At 36.6% G+C, this 22,895-nt stretch overlaps 1 protein-coding gene across 24 annotated transcripts in view; it reads left to right on the top strand.

Moving 5' to 3' along the window:
• ANK2 (ankyrin 2) overlaps positions 1 to 22,895 on the top strand; it is a 710,377-nt gene that overhangs the window by 621,384 nt on the left and 66,098 nt on the right. For all 24 annotated transcript variants that reach the window (XM_082640892.1, XM_082640897.1, XM_082640904.1 and 21 more), the window contains 2 exons: positions 8,387 to 8,459; positions 17,952 to 18,096. In XM_082640892.1, the coding sequence (XP_082497018.1) occupies positions 8,387 to 8,459; positions 17,952 to 18,096 (218 nt within the window). The remainder of the gene's footprint in view (positions 1 to 8,386; positions 8,460 to 17,951; positions 18,097 to 22,895) is intronic.

Below are 22,895 nucleotides of genomic sequence, written 5' to 3'. Positions count from 1 at the left end.
TATAATACTTAGTTCCTTTTTCTGTGACTGACTGCTTTTTTTCTGGCTCCTCTGCCCTGTTGCTGTAGTTGGGTGTGACACCTACCGCTGGCAAAGTGGTAGGACACTCCACAGCAAACTTTTTATCTTAGCTCGGTGGTCACGCCAGACTCTGGGAAGACCCTGATCCCTGCTATGCTCACGACTGGGTCAGATGCATTCCCAGTGAGAACAATTCATCCTGCTTTTCTTCCTATTTCTGATTATTTTTTATTCAAAAAGAAAATCGAATGTGCTTAAGAGAGAAACTGTCTGTATCTTTTTTTTTTTTTTTTTTTGGCGGTACGAGGGCCTCCCACTGTTGTGACCTCTCCCGTTGCAGAGCACAGGCTCCGGACGTGCAGGCTCAGCGGCCATGGCTCACGGGCCCAGCCGCTCCGCGGCATATGGGATCTTCCCGGACCGGGGCACGAACCTGCGTCCCCTGCATCGGCAGGCGGACTCTCAACCACTGTGCCACCAGGGAAGCCCTGTGTCTGTATCTTGACAGAATAAATATTTAACATTTTTTATTTTCACTGTTTGGAATATGACTGCTGATTCTTTAGGAGAGAACAGTGATCATCATTGGCCTTTGCCAGAGAAACTCTGGAAGAGTGAGGACGTGATGTTAATGAGTCCTAATGCTCTTGTGCTATTCAGCTGGAGCAAAGCTTAAAAGGAGGCCTCCTGGGAGGAAACTCACAGCTGAAAGTGCTCTTCTCTTTGCATATATTTATTAACTTTTCTCCTTAAGCATCAACTCTTTAATTTCTCTTCATAAAGTAGAAAAGTAGACCGACAGCAGAACATTTAGATGTTCCTGAGAGACAATCAGATCATGAATCAACAAATATAAAATTCTGAATGAGGTTCTAGTAAAGTTCTAGTAAAAACGAGTTTTGGAACACTTGGTTCTTTTGATAGATGTAAGGAAAAAGAAAGGAATTTTGTTCCTCAGGCTGACAGCAAGTCCCTGTTGACAGATATTGAGGTAGTTGGTTTGATGTGGAGTTTTAAATAGAGTGGAGTATGGTTTATTAATGAACTACAAGACAGAGACTGAATTTAGATGAGAGAATGGCACTGCTTGCTTTCTCAAGCAAAATCTTTGGCCAGTGTACCACAATATTTTTAAAGATTTAAAGTATAGTGTCAATAAATTATATGGGAGAAAAACAAGTCTTGTCATCACCTAGCACTATACTTCTGAGTCACTATATATGGCTGAATCGTAATGGCTTTTTCTTACTATATGATTTGTTATACCAGGAAAATCTTCATACTGGGGACCTGTACATATATCTTTATTTGGCATTTTTGAAACAATGTGCACACCACAGATAAGTGAAGGTTTTGGTGGCAAGATTGGGTAAACACTTTTGTTCTTAGAAGTCATGTTTTCTCTCAACTTTGCCTCTTGCATGTTCTGGGAATTATGCATGTACATTTTTATCAGATGACCACTAGATGGCAAACTTGCATCTTTTAGCTATCATGACCTGCTTTTTCTTCCATTCATTTCATTAATTCATTCCTTTAGTGTTTATTGGATATAAAATATGTGCTGGGTTCTGTGCTCAGTGCTGAAGTGTCATCAACAGTGAAAACACTACTCCCCCCTACCAGCAACTTACAGTGTAGTCGGAGTGAAGAATGAGAATTAAGTTTTGTAAGAAAATATCAATAAATTCTTGTTTAATATCAATAGAATTATAGAACGTACATGTCTAATTTCAAAGAGATCTCAGGCTCATAAATATTACTTAGAGTGAATAACTTTAACTATACAGGTCTATATTTAAAAAGAGGAGGAATTTAAAAAAATACTATTGCTAAAGTTCTCAGATACCTTGTCAGAAATCAGACTTATGGTCATATCTCCACACATGTAGCTCTAGGGGGATGTGAAAACTCCTCATAAAACTTTCTGTGAGCTTTTTTTCTTTTCTGGTAACTATTAGTCTCTATGCTGCCTAGCTAATCATTGCTCCAACAAAAACCACCATACTTAGAAATCAAGTTTCTAGGTGAAAAGCCAACAAACAAATGTAAAACATAATAGCATGTCTGCTTTCAGTTGGGAAAATAAGAAATCATTGCCCACATTAACTAAACAAGTACCCCCTTTATCTAAATGGGTAGTTTTATTGGTTACATGTTTTTAAAATTAATTAATTAATTTATTTATTTATTTATGGATGTGTTGGGTCTTCGTTTCTGTGCGAGGGCTTTCTCTAGTTGTGGCAAGTGGGGGCCACTCTTCATCGTGGTGCGCAGGCCTCTCACTATCGCGGCCTCTCTTATTGCGGAGCACAGGCTCCAGACGCGCAGGCTCAGTAACTGTGGCTCACGGGGCTAATTGCTCCGCGGCATGTGGGCTCTTCCCAGACCAGGGCTCGAACCCGTGTCCCCTGCATTGGCAGGCAGATTCTCAACCACTGCACCACCAGGGAAGCCCTGGTTACATGTTTTTAATGCTGCCCTATCTTTACTTTCTTCTTCTCTTAGAATTGGATTCTTAGAACTGTGAGTTTTATTGTTTTGTGAAATGGAATTTGGGGTTAAGGATTGAAAATATGAACTTATTCCTTCTGTGATGTGAGTCTTCTTATTTTATACTTCTTCTCTTTCAGAAGAGATTTTCATTCATTCTTTTCCCACATAATGATATTAAAAACTATAACTAAAATTTAGTAGTTACAAATATGTCAGACACTGAGGGTAGATCTAGGATTCAAATTTAGGTTGTCAGATTCCAAAATCCATATTCTTAACCACTCTGATATAACTGATCTTGGCTTTGCTAAAAGTAGCTTACCAGGAATTTTCCACTTTTAAAAACTCACTTAAATAACGCCCTTTATTGATTTTCATGGAATTAGCATATTCAGTATCATTTTCTAAAATCTACAGATTCACTAAAAATAATTTGGAACTACTCACTGGTGGTAGGCAAATAGCACAAGGCAATAATTATGTAAAATTAATCAAATTAAATTTAATGTTACTACCATTTGAATGTAATAGTTGAACTACAGCCATACATCTAACATACGAATTTCACATCATTGGCTTCATACGATGTGCCATTTGAGCAGCAATGTGAGTTCTCTGCCATCAGAGAAAGTTTCCTTTGCTATTCCTCCTTCCAGAATTCTTCACCTCAAAATATGAATAAAGTCATTGTGTGGAGAGAAGAGTAAGGCAGCAGTTTGTAAAGGAAAAGTCACTGCTTCAGAAATTTGTGAGACATTTTTGGAATCATGGTTTGTTTCCTTAACCTTTGCTTTTCTAACTTTACTTCGTAAGACCTAGCAGAGGATATGAGACAGTTGAGCATTCTCTGGGGATTACAATCATTGTCTGTTTGCCGGAATGGACATCAGAGTGGGAGGGACACATTTCTGGCAGCAGAAGCCAGCAAGCTCAGTCTCCTAATGCAGTTTGGAAGAACTGTGAGATATGACTCATCCCTTTACTTACTGATAAGCTATCATCCATTATTTGCATAGTTTTAAAGTGATCGTTGCATATAATCATTGATATATAGAGCATAAATTACTGAATAAGCTACTAAAATAAAAATGACATTATAGTTATATTACCATTTAAGCTTTGGTTCTAAATCTTATCTGATGCCATAAGTCAGTTAAAATGGGAATCAGGGCTTCCCTGGTGGCGCAGTGGTTGAGAGTCCGCCTGCGGATGCAGGGGACACGGGTTCGTGCCCCGGTCTGGGAAGATCCCACATGCCGCGGAGCGGCTGGGCCCGTGAGCCATGGCCGCTGAGCCTGCGCGTCCGGAGCCTGTGCCCCGCAACGGGAGAGGCCACAACAGCGAGAGGCCCGCATACCGCAAAAAAAAAAAAAAAAAAATGGGAATCATAAAAGTGGCAGTGCAATAAATACATGTAAAGTCATTTGACACTTTTTTTTTTTCTTTTTTTTTTTTGCGGTATGCGGGCCTCTCACTGTTGTGGCCTCTTCCGTGGTGGAGCACAGGCTCTGGACGCTCAGGCTCAGCGGCCATGGCTCACGGGCCCAGCCGCTCCGCGGCATGCGGGATCCTCCCGGACCGGGGCACGAACCCGCGTCCCCTGCATCAGCAGGCAGACTCTCAACTACCGCGCCACCAGGGAAGCCCATTTGACACTTTTTAAGTGGAGTCAAGAACTTTTCTTTGAATACAGATCCATTGACTAGAAGGCTAAGTTGTCCTTCTTGAACAAAGAACGTCTATAATACATACTGTATTGTGTGTGTATGTGTCTATCCTATAATATCTATATCTATATAAAATTTATCCTGTGTATTATCTTAAAGAGACACTATTCTGAGTGCAGAACCTTTTTAAACTTTTGACATTTTTTCCCCAACGTGCTATAATTGTCTCAACCACACCTGAGTAGCAGTTATTTTTGGAGACTCACCTTTGTTGAGACTTTGCAAACCATTTACCTTAGTTTTTAAGAAAAATATTACCTATGTAGTATTTAACTTATATATAAAAATTATGTTAACATGTACAATTGGTATAAGAGGGTTTGGGAGCAAAACCAGGTTTAGCTTGTAGCACTGATGGGAGCCAATGTATGTGGGCACTAGAAGGTGGCATACTAGCCAAGGTCACTCGCCACACTGTGACTTATTGTGACTTGCTGAGTAAGTGGTACAAAGGAAGTGGTTGACCAGAGAGATGGGCTAAATGAAGAGCAGTAAAGCACACTTTTTCTTTTGCACACAGAAAAAGCAGATATTATCCCCCATTTATAAAACACCATGTAAGGACTCATGTTTTATTTTCTACATCATGATAAATGTTAAAAACTCATTATTAAGTCTGCCTTCTATCGCATTCTATTTGTTTTGCCACATTATATGATTTAATTACATCCTATTAAACTTATGCATCGTGCACTACTCATTTTAACTTTTAAAGTAGTTTCTAATCTTGACCATAGAATCTGAGATTCTATAGCAGAAGAAGATGCCCATGATCATTTAATTATATCCTTGTTTTCTTTGGGCTATTCAGATGTACTTGCATAAAACCATATTTATGTTTAGCTAGTCAAGTTTTCAAAGGACACTTCATTTAAAGGGACAATTTTTTTCATTTCTTATCACATTACTAATGAGTGGGAAGACTTATTTATTATCCATTCAACAAATATTTACTGACGACCTTTTAAGGGTCAGGCACTATGTCATGTACAAATGCATACTATATTTACTACATTGTATATAGAAAGCAGTTTTAATATCTGCGCCAAAAAATATCCATGACCAATATGATCAGTGTTACTTTTTCTATTGCCACATATATTTGCTGATAATAACCTTAAGAGCATTCAATAACCAAACTAAAGCAAAGTTATTTCCACTCTCACAAGTTCAAAGAAAATATAGTCACATTATCAGCATCTGAAAGTAGAAACTGAGAATGTCAGGCAATATAATTTAATCATTTAAAGTGTATTTCCATCAGTTATTTTCAAATGGAGAAGCATCTTCTTGTGGAAATGTTTCCTATGAAGGGCAAATACTCTAGAACATTTCTGAAAAAATGGACTTTCTGGAGTGATCTAATGCAGTAGGTATCCCTTAAAATTTTTAATCATTTAATGTACATTTAGACACTTATTTTAAAAGTTTCCCCAAAAGTCATAGTTTAATTGAGTGTCATTGTCTCTATCCTTTATTTTAAATGTAAGTCATTTTTCTGCAATCTATACACTTTCCTAATGCAGGAACTTGGGTTGCAAATTGAGCTGCACAATAGACCCACCTGAGGAACTTTAAAAAATACCTATAGCTGGGCCCTTTCTTCAGGGATGAGGATTTAATTGGCTTGCGTTGAGACCCAAGCAACAATATGTTTTAAGTTTCTCTAATAATTATAATATGCAGGTAGAGCTGAGAACCGTTAATATAGAACTTAGGTTATCATCTTTCTGTATTAAATTCATAAATTAATTAATATTATAATTAAATGGTGTATTTTTAAGTTTGTTCACTCATCAAATTCTTATTGACTACCTGTTATTCTCCAGAACTTTGGATAGAAGCTTTTGTCTTTCCTACAGTGTTTAATCTGTTTTCAGTGAATAAGACATTATGGAATTATTTAGACATCAGAAACAACATGCTGGAAAGCTTAGTTTACTACTCTAGTCTTCAATTGTGCCTTCATCTGGATAACATGAGACTTTCTTTCCTTTCTGCATTTCTTCCTTTTCTCTTCTTCCCAAAGAAAATCTATGTGGTCATTATGTGGATTTTAAATGTATTTTGCATAATTTTATGTCATCAATTTATTCCAATATGTATTTGAGAAGCCCCTACTATGTTTCAGGTTCTGTGGAAACAGCTTCTTTCATGACTCACACTCATGTGGGAGGTGGAGGGGGCACGTACAGGTGTGTGTGATGTGGGGCACATGATGCTATAGGAGTGGGTAGCAGCAGATAAACACGGTTGAACAAACACATTCATTGGGGAGGGTCAGGGAGTGTTTCTCCAAGGAAGTTGCATCTTATATGAGCCAAGACAAGAGAAGAAAGAACATTTCTGGTAAAGAAAAGGATATATGGGGAAAAAAAGCAGAGGCATAAGAGAACATGGCTGCCAACACGGTTGTAGCGTGTGGTGGAGGGATGAGACCTCCCTGCCTCTCCTTACTACATCACCAGGCATCTTCCCAGCCAGTTTGCCAGACCCTTGAACAACCCGGGGAGTTCATGTGAATATAACTTACAGTCAGCCATCTGTATGGACGGTTCTGCATCCGTGGGTTCAACCAACCTCATATCATGTAGTAATGTAGTGTTTACTATTGAAAGATATCCATGTGTAAGTGGACCCATGAGTTTCAAACCTGCATTGTTCGGGGATCAACTGTATTAAGTTTTCTTCTGAAGAAAATGGGAAGCCACTGAAAGGTTATACAGTATCACATTGTGATTTAATCAGTCCTTCTTAACATATAGAAATTATACCCATGTATGTAAATGTATTCTTAAATTAATCAGTTGAATTTCCCTGTAAAATTATTTGAAGTTCTCTACTGCTTTTGCAAAAAAAAGAGTTGGTGGCAGGGGTATTGTAGCCAAACAAGCCTGTAGTCTGTAGGTAGCAAAGCTTAACAACCTAGACAACCTATTTGCTGTATTTTGGTGGCTTTAGTTGAAGATTTTACTCTTATTTCAGGAGATTAGTTTTTTAAATTTCTCATAACAATGCCAATTGATGTACTTAATACACTTTCAGTGCAGAAACTAGAGACGGGAATTTGAGACTCAACTATCTTTAGGTGATATTTCAAGTCATGAGATGTGGATTTTTATCCTTTTTTTTTTTTTTATCACTGTGGTATCCCTGGCGTCTGAAACAGTGCCTGGCATGCAATAGGCACTCAGAATGTTTCTTGAGTGCCTGAATGACTAAAAAGTTCAGAGGCCCTTTGTTTTTAAGATTAATTTAATATCAAAATATAGTGATGATAAATTATGCTAGCTAATATTTATTGAATACTAACATATACTAAGCACTGTTCTTAGAGCTCTTATATATTTCATTTAATCTTCATAACAATTTTATGAAGTAGTATTATTATCCTGTTTTACAAATGATGAAATTGAGGCACAGAGAAACAAAGGGACTTGCTAAGGCCTCATAGCTAATAAATGCTGAAGTTAGAATTTGAACCCATGTAGCCAGACTCCAGAGCCTGGTCTCTTAACCTTACATCATCCATCAGAGATGGAAGGCAGTGGATCTGACAACTCTGGAGGGCTATTATGGAAGGCAAATAAGCAGCAAGCCAGAATTGTAGACCAATGAAAGACTATAAGGATGGGTGATTCTCCACTGTTGATCCTCTAATCCCAGAAGAGATGCATCACATTTTCTGCCCCAAAGTTTATATCTTTCACATTGTTTACAACTTCATTCCAGTGGCTTTGTTTTTCATAAATTGCATATATTCACTGCTTCTTTTTAAAGCTTTTCTGGAGACATTACTTAGTTCATTTTAGGGAAGCCCTGAAAACCTGAATCTGCTTTCTCAATATGGCTGTTAATGCCATTGCTAAAGAATTTATTTTGCAAATGGGAATTCAAAATAATGAACTTTCTCTTGTACAACTTCACTGGAGTAAATGATCATTTATCTTCAGAAAGAGCAAATGAGTTTCCATGAAGGAGAATAAGAGACTAAGCTTCCAAAATGTCCATGTGGAGAAGATGGAGTGCTCGGGGCCTGATCGCTTGCTGATGCTGTTGACTATGGCCTCCTCTGTGATTCTTTTGATCTTTTGTTTGATTTTTGTTCTTAAGTTGAACATTAATGATTTTTGTCTTTCCAGACTATCACTGAAAAACACAAGCTAAATGTTCCAGAGACCATGACTGAGGTTCTTGATGTTTCTGATGAAGAGGGTAAGACTTTTATTCACTCTTCTATGACATCTGTCATGGTCTTACACAAAGGAAACCATCATTTTTTTCAGGAAACAAGCTGGTACAGTGGATGTGGATGACAGCATCTTAGCACTTAAAGTAACCTTTTCACCTTTGTTTCAATACATTTACTTTTTCAATTTGGGGGAGGGAGGATTTTGTTTATATATTTTCAACTGTTGTTATCTTTAATCACTTACTAAATAACAGGACTAGGACAAGGGAGAGAAACTGGAAGTTGGCCATCTGTTAAAATATCTACCTGATAATACAATTATTTTTAATATGTTTTAACTATGCTAAAATACATTTTTTATTAAAATGCTTTAAAGTAAAAGAACTTAACATATACTCTATCAATGGTATATTGAGAAATCTCTCCTTTCTAATTGGTTCAAACATACAGAATATATTTTAAAACTAATATATAGAAAAAAATATTTTAAAACTAATAAATATATAGAAAAAAAGAGCCTTAACGAAGGTTAAAAATAGCGCAGCAGTAAGTCATACAAATTCAACGTAAGAATTTGATTCTTTAAATCAGAAGAACTGTATGCCCCCTATAGTTTTAGAGTTGATAAAAATTATCTAAGCCAGTGGATTTCAAAGGTCTGAGAAGCTCTACGAGGAGCACCAGTGACTGCCTTGGGGTGGGTATGGGGCATCATGCTAGAGGTACTGCCAGCAGGGTTTCTGGCTCCCCACCTCTACTTCAACTAGAGTAGTTGACTTTTCTTGAACAAAAAGAAAAATCTGCTGAAAAAATCATGAATGCAGCACATAAAGTATGCAACCAAGTTTCAGTAGTTCAGCTATTGGTCAAGTGTACCTGTTAGAAAAATATATATGTATGTATATACATGACATGACATGTATACATGAATACATGTACATAAGTATACATGTTTGAAAAATTATTGCCATACTGACCCTAGTAGTAGGCCCAATACTAACTGCTTTTATGGAGAAATATTAAAAGTATTTCTTTAGGTTCTTCAAGATGTATTCAGAAGGTAAAACTTTACATTGAGACGCCCTTATTTGGAACCAATTTGTTAATTCACCTATTGGTAACAGACATTGAGTTGTCTCAGCTTTTATAAGAACTTACGACAAGAACAAACAAATGTTGGGTCAATGTATTATTGTAAGTAAATTAAAAGGTATTGCCAAAGCTAATGGTTCCAAGTATTTATTATAATAATCTTGCGTTCCATGGTAATACTTGCCAATTTTCAGCATCCGTACATGCACACTATATTTTGTTTCATGTGATCTTCTTTCTTGTCTTCACTTACATGTTGAACAGCTTTTAAACAGTTTGGTGACCACTTTATTGATGGGGAAGTGCTTAGTGATTCAGGTACCTTTAGAGGAAATTGTTGAAGTGAAAGTTTGTCTTTGCTTTTAATTTTTCTTAACTGGCTAGAAGCAACTAGCTTAATTAAATCTGGGTGCCTAATACTAATCTGGTGGTTTTTGAAATAGCATGTGTAATATGAGTGGAATTGCTTGTGTGTGCATTTGGGTGTGTAGATTTTTATTAACTTGGAAGCTTGACACCATGAATTGCTTATACTATTAATGATTTTTGAAACTATTATTGAGACCTATTAACATAATTAAATTATCTAATGAACATTATATAAATATTTTCCCAAAACTAATATTTCTTCTTAGAATACAAATTTAGAGAAAAATTAATTTTTTGATAAGTTGACATTGAATTAACATGAACATGTTAACAACTACGTTAGACTACTTGATATGCAGTCATCCCATTCCTGGATAAAGATATATTTTAGATGTGGTTAGAAATATATTAAGTTAGTAGTTATAATCTAATTTTTAAAAGTTAGCTAGGAATAAAGTAGCCTTTAAAAATTATTTAGGGAGCACTTTGGCATATAGGGAAAAATGAATAATATAAAATATTCTATCTAGCAAGAAGTTTCCAAAGTATATGTGGTACCACTTTAAGCAAACCTATTACATGAAAATCTAACTTTATAAATCAGATAAATTAGATAGTGATTATTTAATTTAAAAATAGTTATTTTTTCCCAAAATAATTGTTAAAGAATTCCAATAGCTAATGCATCCAAAGTATTTACTGGGTTTTTAGAAATTCCATTTGTGTGAAACATCCTCTTGGACCTGCCCATTGCATAATATAAGACCTAGGTATAACATCTTGTACACTTTTGTTAAAACTATTATATATTAAAAGTTATTAGTGATAAGAACTCTTGATTTGAGAGGAATGTTGGCTAATGATCAAGAATATCTTTCATGGTGATGGAGGAAGCTCTCCATGTCTAGATATAGCCAAAAACTTAACATTTTTCCCCAGAAAGAAATTCAAGTTGAATAATATTTTTGTATAGAATATATTTGAGTTTTGTGAAGTAACTTTTTAGTACAAACAATTAGTATAAAGGAATTTGACTAGTTGACATTGCCAATCCTTTAATTTTGTGTGCTCTTAAAATGTTTTCACAGAACCTACCATCATTTATTTATATGGACAAAGTGCAGCCACATGTATTTGGATAGTATTAGCCAGTCCCTGTTTTCTTTACAGCTCTACTATTTTAATGATAGTCTATGTGTCGATACTGAGAAGAATATCCAAACCAAGTACAGATGTCCTTTCAGGCTAACTTGCTATAGTGAAGCAATCAGAATTTTCCACTCATGAATCCAATCAACAGATAATGAATGTGATGTTATTGTGTGTAAAGCTCTATGACTGGTACCATGGGGGAATCAAAAGTGAACATATATGGAGAGGTAATGTATAAATTAATGAAGCATAGCTAAAGACACTATGTCATCTGCTTTTCATATCTGCCTGGGAAAATCTAGAGAGGGAGAGACCTAGCACAGTCTCAAGGAATTGCTGAAAGCTGAGAGATAAATAGGAGGGTGGCACAGGTTTTAGGGAGTGGAGAAGGAACAGTATGGGAAGGTCCCGATATGGGAAAGGGCAAGAGAGAGACACAGAGTGACAAAATAATCTAGTCATTCATTTTGGCTGATACATTAAAACACACGGGGCTTCGCTGTGGAATGTTTGGAATATCAACTGAAAAGTCAAGGAAATTAGGATGTGTTAAAGATTTCAATTAATGATTGAAACAATTAAATCTGTTTCGTACAAAGATTAAATCAGCAGTGGCACACCGAAGGAGTGCATTAGGATGAAATTGGAAGGAAGTAGGTATCTGAGAGAAGAGAAAGCATTTACTAGACATCACAATGCTAGGTGCATTGTCTCATTTAATCCCTACAGCATCCATATAGGATAGGCTATGGATTTCCCCTCATTTGTTTTTCAGGTGAGAAAGGCTCACCTGAAGATGAGGAGGCTAAGGCTTAAACACGTTAAGTAGTTTGTTCAGTGGCACAGAGCTACTAAGTGGTGAATGTGGAATCTAAACCCACTTTGGAAGCTGTTGTAATAGCTCAGTCATGATGTAAATGAGTCCTGATGGAGCAAGATGGCAGAGAAATGGAAGAAAAAGAGAAATGGGAATTCAGTCTAGGAATATTCTACTGTGAAGACTAAAACAAAGCTGTAAATGTAATCCTCTACATCTTCATAGGATCCTGAGCTGACTCCTGTCTTTGCTGACTCAGCTCCATAGCCATAAATTATATGGTAGGGCTCAGGGGTTATACACCTGTGTAACTAAATTACCTGTGGAAATGTGACCCATATATCCCTTATACTCAGAGATTTGTGAGTGGGTGGTTTGTATAAACTTCTCCAGTAGTTCTCTGGGACGATGTGTACTAATAATCAAGAGAACTCCAGAATGACTGAGTGTTGGGATGAAATACGGAGGCACATCTACCTTCTCCTCTTGACACACTTCCACTGTGGATGCTTGACGTTAGCGGGGCTCCTCACCCGAGGTTTCAGTCCTTTACCCACTTATCAGCAGAAGCGCTGAGTATTCTTGAGAGAGAGAGAGCTCAGTGACATGTCAGAGAATCTCCTTCTTCCCAGCACTGTGAAAAGTTGTCAGAATGAAGAATCCTTGGGACCTTCCCACTTTATCTTAATTTATTCCCATACTCTTGTGATCTGTGTCTTATAGAGGCTGGTCATGGCTAAATGTGCCTCTATCACTGAGGAATCTTGTAGTTTCCAGATATTAAAGCATGAAACTTTAAAAGCAAGTAATACATCAATGCTATACAATTAGTAGGAAAGGGTTTTCATAAAATTGTTTGGAAAGATTGGAGAATACAATGAAAAAAAGTTAAGTCCTAAAACCTGGAAGTCAGAATTCTATTAAGTAAGTAAATATGTAATGGCAGGGAAGGGGTTGTTCAAGTATAGGAAACAAAAAGGAAATTCACTTTAGGTTTGTTATGATGCAAAAACATAGGGGTTGCTTTTTGTTTATTTGTTTTACATCAAATAAGTAAGTTGATAAAAGAAAGTATGTTAGGGTATAACCATTCTTTCATAAGCTTTCTGAGTTATGCAAAATTCTTTCCAAGCCTAATAGAACTGTACTCAAACAAGAATTAAATATTTAAATTCAAAATCTTATTTGAAAGCAGACCTTCATCCCTTCCCCACCCCCCACCTTGGCTAGGGTAGGGAAGTAGTTGTACTATTTACTGCTGTAGGGAATTTGCAGAGAAGCAGATGGGCAGAGAGTGGGGTGGGGAAGAAGATGAGTTGTGTGCTACCATGCTGAATCTGAGATGCTTATAGGAAGTTCAGGTGGAGTCCAGGAAGCATTTGATGTGCATGTTGAGTTTGTGAGAGAGGTTTGGAATAGACGCAGATATATGTGTAGGCAAAATATAGGTGGTCCTTGAAGTTTTAAAAACACATGATAATTTGTCAAATGAGAAGAAAAGCCAAATGGGAAGTATCAACATTTAAGGAGAGTAGAGACTGAGAAGAAAGACTCAGAGAGGTAGGGGGAAGACCAGGGGGGATTTATGTCAGAGAAATTAAGGAGGGTAGTTTTCCAAAGAAGAAATCACCTCTTGGCCACTGATTAATTTGTAAAATAGAAAGCCTCTTTTAATAGGTTTGACTATGAAAGGAAGAGGACTCAGAGTGTGAAGTAAAGAAGGCCTAAAGAGCCGGAGGAAGCTGTATTTCAAAGATGGCAGAAATATGGATGATGTTACTGTGGAAAGAAGGGGCTGACAGAGAAGTAGAGGTTGAAGATGAAGGGTCTAGCAGACAAGGTATCTAGGAAGATGAAAGAAGATGAGGATTTAAAGGCCGGGATAGGCTAGACTTGGACTGTAGAGGTCGTCTCACTTACCAAGATGAAAGGCAAGGATATGATTATCTTATTTTTTGGACACATTAATAACATTTAAAGTGTTGAGCTGTATTATATTTTTCCCAAATTGATTTTTCATTTTCTACAGGCATTTCTACTTTCCATCCCACACTGCAGATATGTACTATCGCATAGCATGCTTTATACACACATATCCTGGGAGAGACATTTTATGGTAGCACTGGTGAGATTAGTACCTAAACAGGTACCTTTCCAGCTAATTCCAACATTGGGTTAGCATCTGGCCACTGACAACAGCATTTAGGGATTTTGCATCTTTGGGCCATTTCTCTCTGAGACATAATCAAGACATCAGGATATACACCTAAGGCCACCATAGGTGTCCCCAAACCCCTAAACTTCACATTTGGTAACACAGAACCTAGGAGGGGATTTTTTAATGTAGCAGCTGTCTTAGTCAGATAGCATTGTAATAAAGCTATCAAAATGCAGAAATGAGGGAGAATGTAAAGGACATCCACTATTTCACAAACTCAGTGTAATCAGGGGTTTTGAAATTGTACATTGACTCAACACCAGAGGCACACAATTTGATACATTTGATTAAAAATGTACTCTTCCAGTTGCTTTCCTTCTGTCTTATAGTAAGTTTCTTTATGCGCAAGACGGGGAAAGTTAAGTTCATGTAGTTTGTTTGCATCTTTTACAAGATAAAACTGCTGACACTGGGCCTTGCTTCTCCATACTAGGAGTCAATCCAGCTAGATTTCCTTCTTTTCTCTTTTCTTTCCTTCACTCTTATAAACCTTCTCTTTACCAAGGAATAGCAAGAGGGGAAGATAAGAGGAATAAGACAGAAAACTTGAAGTGCAGACCCTACTGTATTAAGGAGTTTTGAGTAATTTTAAGAACCAAGAAATTGAAGCTTATTTCAAGTTGTCTGTGTTCTCTGTAACCATCTTGGTTTCTAAGAGACTGTGGTGAGAACTGGCAAATTAGGAGAAGCAAGATGAAATGCAAAAGCAGATTGACTCTGAGGATGGGCATGATGCCCTAATCTGGGTGAAATTAGGAATTAGATGCTAGAAAGCAAAGCTCAATTATTTTAGCTTCTTGGGGATTAGGGGTGGGGGTGGGTAGTAGAGTGGGGAATAGAGAAAGAGAGAGAGAGTATATTCAAGCAGGCTTTGGGGTTTTACATAATTTTGTAGGCCTCTTGCTCAAGGGATTCATAAGGTACAGCTTGTATTATATGACATCCTGCATTCAGTCATTCCCTTCACTTTTTCATAAATAAGAATAGGCTTAGTTTTCTGAAATGTTAACAGGACTTGCATATTTTTTTCTGAAAATAATTTAGGCTTATATCCAAACCAGACAATGCCTGTGTTTTGGTAAACCAAGTCTTAGGATTGATCTTAGAATTTTTTTTTCTCCCAGAAATAAAACAATGGGGATCCCAACTTATTTGACTCATAAAAATACTCCTATATAAAGATTTACAAGAAGGGGGAAATAGTGGAACACATAAGTCCTACAAGTCCTATAATAAAATGTCCAAGCTTCGTGATCTTGTCACTCTGTTCAGACACCAGCTTTCTTCCTGGACTTTCTGCCATTGCTCACTAACATGGACACTGACTATTGCTAAGTTATTCCACTTAGTATTCTCTAAGTAAGTAATGCATATTACTCTTTTATTCATACTGTTTTTACTGCCCTCCATGACCCTTTACACACTAGCCTCTCACCTGAAATACCATCATCTCTGCCCATCAAAATTGCCCCCAAACAATTGACCAGCTCCCATTCCTCCTTCAGTGATCCTTCTCCAGCTTCCTTGGGAATTTCCTAGGGCTACCACAGCAAATTACCACAAGCTGGTGGCTCAGATTCATTCTCTTACAGATCTGGAGGCTGGAAGTCCATGGTGGGACCATGCTAACCTCCGAAGGCTCTAGGAAAGAACCCTTTCTCGCCTCTTCCAGCTTCTGTGCCTGTCAGCAATCCTTGGTGTTCCTTGGCTTGTAGACACATCACTCCAACCTCTGCCTTCACATGGCCTTCTCCTCTTTGTCTCTGTGTGTCCTTCTCTTCCTCTTGTAAAAAACACCCTCATTGCAATTATCCAGTATGATCTCGTCTAAATCCTTACTTTACTTACATCTACAAGGACCCTATCTCCACACAAGACCACATCCTGGGCTTCCAAGTAGACATGAAATTTGGGGGCAGGGGAGACATTACTCAACCCACTACATTATTCTAAAGTGATCTCTCCCTCCTCTGACCTTTTTGGCTCTTAAAGTTCACCAGCATCATGCATTTCATGTTCATCTATGTTGTTATTTATCTCTGGATTGCTGCTATTGCTGCATCGTGTTTTGTGAGGGAACACTTTGAAGAAGAGAATATATACAAGAGTTGGGGGGAACCACTTTAACAAAATTAATTTAAAAAACATTCATGTTTTCATTAGAGTTGTCAGGTTTATGAAATATTTAAACAGTACAATTATTTTTCTTTAAATTTTTCAAAAATTATTCTGCATAAATGAAATTTAGGTCATATTTCATTGGTATGTCAACACTTAGATCACTTTGTATTGATAAAAATAATAGCCAGCAATTACTATATTGCAGAACTCTGTTATACATCCTTATATGTTATTTAATTCAGATAACTGACACGTGAGATAGATTATTAGTATCATTCCCATTTTCTTCTTGTGGAAACTGAGGCTTAGGAAGATTAACTGGCCAGTAAGTAGTAGAATTAGAATTTGAACCCAGGTCTATCTGATTTTAAAGACTAAACTTTTAATAACTACTCTGTATAGCCTAATTCACTTAGCTAAAACTAAATAAAAATCTAATGATTTCACTGAGGAGCAAAAAAGTAATTTTAATGATGAGATCTGTAACTGCCAAATATTAAATGCATTGATTTTGAGAAAAAAAATTAGTGGTGAACAAGTTACATTTCTATTTACTGGAAGGTCTTTTGTTCAAACCATCTTTGCCTTTCAGTAATTTAGAGAGCTAATAGTCTTGATTATGGCCTCTTAGGATCATATATACAGGGAAGTAATGAGATGCTGAAGACATATTCCTCTTAAAAGTCTTTAATGCTGTATCTTTATAAATAAATTAGTATTGATTTAGAACAGTTATTTTAAACAGATGAGATTAAAATAAATATTTAATTTAATTATAGGAATGAATTAGATTCTTTCACATTTTCCCTTACATTGGTTATCAGGCTTTCAGTGTGTGATTAGTGCTCTTAAAGGACCATCAGAAATAATTTCTCTCAGCTAAATTATTCCCCCATCCCAGTACATTATTGGTATGGAGAGCATTTCTGTGAATGAGGTATTATTTATTGAATTTCCTGAAATGTGTATTTTTGAAAGTGTCCTATTCCAGTTCATGGGCAGGGAATGTACTCATACCATCTGTGCTTCCAAATGAGAGCTACAACACTTAGTCATTGCTTTTTGCCACTGCTTAATTATTATCTCACTTTTTTCCCTGTACTTCACCTTTGGGAAACCATCTAGTTGCCAACAAAGCATGCTTTTTATGCTCTGTAATGATTTTAAAAGTAAATTCCAGGTTGTTTATTAAAATGTCACAATCTGTCTACTTCATTCTAGTGTTCTTTCCCTAATGTGCATATTTTGCTAATCTTATAAGTCATATTATTCCATTTAATATGCCTCTTATTTGTTTTAGAGCAGTAAGTATTTCTTAGCATATTGTCAATTACATGAAAAGACTGTTAATGCTGGACATTATGTACAAAATTATTGATACTATAGACAGAAGCTAAGTTGTCTACATATTGTACTAATTGTTAAGTTAAATATAAAGCTATAAATCAGCTATCATGATAAATCAGCTATCGGGATAAAGAAATGAGTAAAGAAAATTGACTTATATTAAAAGAATTCCAATTCAGGTAATTATTTCTTCTTAGTAGGTAATAGGAAAATGGGTCAAATATTGTTTACCTGAGTTTTAGCACTCTTTAATTGCATGTGTTCTGTTTTTTTTTTCTAGTGTGCAGTGTTTCAGTGATGTCAGTGCTATTATGCTGATTTTTTCACAATCATAATCGTATTTTGTAGTTGATATTACATTCAACAAGTAATTCTCCATCTATCTCTGATTGCTTGAAGGTGATGACACAATGACAGGTGATGGGGGAGAGTACCTTAGACCTGAGGATCTAAAAGAACTGGGTGATGACTCCCTACCTAGCAGCCAGTTCCTGGATGGGATGAATTACCTGAGATACAGCTTGGAGGGAGGACGCTCTGACAGGTATTCACATAAAGCTTTCCCTTGGTATCAGAAGTGAGTGCAACACACTTTTATGATAATAATAAAAAAAGGTATACACCATTATTGATACTCGATAGGTATCTCCCTACTCTCAGCAGTTAGCATGTTATCTTACTGCATTCTCTAACAACTTCAAGTGTCCATTTTAAAGGAAACCGAGGCCTAGAGAGATTAAGTAGTTTAGTGGAAGTCAAGCATTGTAAGAATCAGAGCCATGATCAGTAAAGAGCTCTGAACCATTAAAATATGATATTTTTTATCATCTGCAACTTTTTTCTCTAGGCAAATTAAAAGGACAGTTTTGCCTTATGGACACTCTTAATAAATGACAGTTATAAGATCCTCCCAATCTCCTTGGGGTTTTCTGTTAGGGCCATAGTTTCTGTGAACAAAAGTATGTTGTGAAGAGGATTAAAAAGTAACAAATTGAGAAGGAAATGTTGCCTGCAACTGATTTTTTCATGAAAAAGAATCAGAACAGAATCCCTAAAGAGCCTGGATGCCAAAAGCAATCATAGCAAAATCTGAAGGAGCCCAGATTTTATAGCCAAATCCAAGGAGGTTTATATTATATTCTGAAATATACAATCAGTTTTTTGGTTTATTACTAACTAGCATACCAGGTGTTTATTATTATTTTTTAGGTGTTTATTATTTTTTGAGGTAAACTGATTAAGAACATTCCATGGTGCCTCATCAAAAGTATGACTGCTAATTTAAGTTAAGCATGTGGTTGTACATATAATGTAATGTCTTTTGCTAATCAATTATCTTAGGTTTATAACTTTAGTATTGGCTCTATTCTTGGCTGTATCCAGCACATTTGGAGTGTAAGAAATAAATGCCTTAAAGAGTAGTCAATTCTGAATGGACAGTTAGCAAAAACAAGCTTTTCTTGGGCCTTTCCCTTGAGTACTAATGCCTCCCTCCTATCTTTTTTTTTTTTTAAACAATTCAGTGTGCATGTAATGAGTGCCTTTCTGGGCTGGCTTTGTGGTGGGTGCCAGAGGTACAAACATGACTAATATGTAATTGCTAAATTCAGAATCTACTGGGGTGAGAAAGAGATGAAGCTAGTGGTACCCACAGAGTGCAACTGGAGCCCTGAGCCTCAGGCTTCCTGGAGGGAGTGAGCCCAAACCAAGACAGAATAATAGTGATGATGGTGAAGAAAGGTGGGCAGGGCAGTTGAAGCCTTAATAAAGTGAGCAAAGGCTCGTGGTGTGTGAGAGAAACAGAATAGTGCAGTGTGGCTGGAGTGTAAGTATGAAGGAGAGGAGGTCACATTTACATTTTGGATGGATCCCTCTGACAGTGATATACAGGATGAATTTTAGAGGAAAGTTGTCAAAGGGCTAAACTCGGCAGTATCGACCATCTGAGAAATTATTGCGGTAATGTTCGCTGAAGTTACTAGGACACGACTTGAACTCTAACCTGGGTGGTAGCAGTCATGGGGAGAGTTTTAGAAATGAAAAATTTGAGAACATATCTGTGAGGTAAAACTGGCCAGATTTGGCGATGGATTTCATGAGGTGGGTGAAGAAGAGGAAGAAGACTCGATTGGCTCCTTGGCTTCAATGACTTAGATAGAGAGTGGTCCTTGGGATCAGGGTACAGAAGGAGAAGCCATCTGGTGGGTGAGGGTAGGGGAGATTGTGATGGTGTCAGTGTTCTAGATATTGAATTTTGACACACTGATTGATTTGGGCCTCACAGTCTGAAATTCTTAAAAGGCTTCAAATTTCAATAAAGTGAAATGTTTATGGCTTTGCAAAAATTCATAATAAGCTATGAATAATCATATTACTGTTATCCAAAAATCCTTTTTTTTTTCAGCTTGATTTCTTTTATTAAGAATAAGTGCTTGATTTGATCCTTTTGCCTTCTTTGAAAGTACTTAGTACTGAGAAAGATTTAGAACAATACTTTCTATAAGACAGGGGTCAGTGGTTGGAGGATTCTACCTAAACTGAATACTTCTCAGCTTGTAAAGACAGGGGATATGAAACAATGAAGACGTGAGCTGTTGTCCAGGTCCACACTTGCATTTCTAGAACACCAGATGTATTCATGCTCTCCAAGATGGAATTATAGTCAGTATCTAATTTTCATGATTGCAATGCAGTGTTTTATTTATTTTTTAAATTTTGCTTAGACAATTCAATATAAGTTACCTTTTCTCGGTAACCATTTTTTTCCTTTTCATTATTTCTTTATTTGGTGTGCTTTCAATAGTACCATGCCCAGGTAGGTATTACATAGCATGAAAACATGACCTTCCTGGATACATCCACATTTCCCTGCTCCCTGCTTAATGTGTGTGTAGGGGTGTGTGTGTGTGTGTGTGTGTGTGTGTGTGTGTGTCTTGGCAGCGGGTGCTTATATTCTAGAATTATGGATTTATTCTCAAATTAGGATTTTTATGTATTAAATTGAATATTCAAGCTAGAAGGGTGAATATTTTACTAGAATCAAAGTCTGTGGTCACAGCTCCACCTTGTGGTTGATAAAACATTAGCATGGCTCCCTCAAAAGGAACCTAATTAGCCTATGTATAGTTGATGATTAAAAAAAAAAATGATTCAGATACCTAAAATGTACATGGATGCAGAAGAATAAAAATAGGTAAATTTTAATCACATTGAATAGAAACACAGTCAAGTTGATTCGTTGGATTTTGTGTCCATTTTATTTTAGTATTACTCACAAATTAAAAATACTATTCAAATTCAATGTAAAACACTAAATAACAATGAACCACAAAAGATTCTCCATGTATTAAAGCAGACATATTGAAATTTTTGGATATTCACTTGCTCAGTAGGTTTGAAAACACCGTTAATTGGATGTCTAATAAATACTGAAGCTTCCTAAGATAGTAATTATTATAGTTTTCTGTGGAATTACAGACTTTGATACCACGTAATATGTGTCCAGAAACCAGTTGTATCATGGTGAAAAAAGTATAAATTTAAGATCATACAAAACTTTTGGCCTATCCTTTAGCTAAACAGCAAGTAAAAATTTACACTTTTATGGATATGTGTTATTGCAGATTGATTAACTGAACAGCACCACCTCTGACTTACTGGGAAAAAAATGGCAACTCTGTTGCAAAATATTTGAATTTGCTTGCACTGTTTTAAATCAGGGTAGGCAATTTCTGATCCAGAGACTTGAATTATCCCAGACCTTTGTGCTGGTCATGATTCCTTTAGAGAGAATAATTTCTTTACTCTTGGAATATTCTTCATTTATTTCATTTAAGTAGATTCTATGATGTCATAGAAAAAAGATCAGTTAGAACTATAAACATTGATTAAATACCAATTAGCATTTTAGAAGGTAGTAAACAGAGTGAACTAGAATAAAATCAGAGGATAGAGATATTTAGACATATAGTTTCAACTTATTCTCTCTCCCTCTGTCTCTCCAACTTTCCTCACTCACTGTTTGCATCTTCTAATGTGTTTTTCTCCCTACCCCAATCTCCTTTTTGTGGTCAGTCACTTTGTCTCTTTCTTTCCTTTCTTCTCCCCCTGTATTTCTTTCCTGTTGGGGCTCTAGGAAAGACAAAAAATAGCACCAACACCCCTTTGCTCCTCCTGTTTCAAAACCAATTGAAAGATAGACCCAGGTATCAGGTAGATGGATATCAATAATCCACCTTTATTACTGATACATTGATTGCAGGATGTAGCTCTACATTCACAGCCAAATGAGCTCTTTAATTCCTCATTCTTAAAGCAGACAGACATCCACCCAGTTATGGTGCCTCCCTGTGAGTGGCCATTGAGACCTGGCTGCCTTTTTTTTTCAAAGTTCACACATTTACAGTGGTGGCAGCCACTTCACTGGGTCTTATTTGAAGTACCTTCTTTTTGCCATTCGAATTGTTCCCATCCAAGCTAAATTTCCATTTCCCCTTTGAGACCTGTGTTTCTACTATTCCAGTGCTGCATTTAAGAGTTAATCTACATAGTGACGAAGTCTCTACTTGTTGTTATGAGCAGGCATTTTTACTCCTTTACTCCAGTGCCTGTTGGTCCTTTAGTACTGTTCATTCATATGAATCTAGCACTTTTAAATGTGTAAAGTCACCATCTGGATCTTTGAATTTTAAAGCTGAGGATAGAGATTAAGTAATTAACAAATCTGAGCCCAACAGAACTAATGGGGGCAGGTGGTTGAGCCTGTAGACACCATATCATTTCAAGAGGTTGACCTCTCTACTGTTTTCCCTCTCTTGGCTCAATTCAAAACAAAATAAAGGATAATAGTATTTAAGAGCTGTGATCTTAGTGCTGCCTGGTACAAAACAAGTGCAGAAAAAAAAAAAAAAAAAGCTCAGTCCACTAATTGAGACAAGATTTTGCTGAGATTATAAACCCCTTTCCCCAATAATTTAATTGCCTTCCCATCCTCAATTTCAAGGTCACACCAAGGTTAGTCACAGCAGCCTGTTTATGAAGCGCACCATCAAAATCTAACTGCACAACTGTAAAAACAGCTATATATAAGCTGCTTCCAAGTGCCAGGACTAAAACCCCCGTGAATAGGTTTGCTAGGCATTCAGGCTGCTCCTGCCTTGGCTGTGTCAGGAGCCTCAATCTTCCCCAAGAGCTTATGTAACATAAAATAGTATATTGTCAGATTCTATTTAGATTTAATTTTATTATAAACACAGATTAATATAGGTGTAAAAACATAGGATCAATTAAATATTTATTTTATTTTTTGTTGAAGTATATTTGATTATTTATTTATTTGGCCAC

Source organism: Mesoplodon mirus, assembly GCF_964341445.2.
Source record: "Mesoplodon mirus genome assembly, chromosome: 2".
NCBI lineage: Eukaryota > Metazoa > Chordata > Mammalia > Artiodactyla > Ziphiidae > Mesoplodon > Mesoplodon mirus.
The sequence above is the reverse complement of the archived record's forward strand: the minus strand, read 5'-3'. Positions and strand labels throughout refer to the sequence as shown.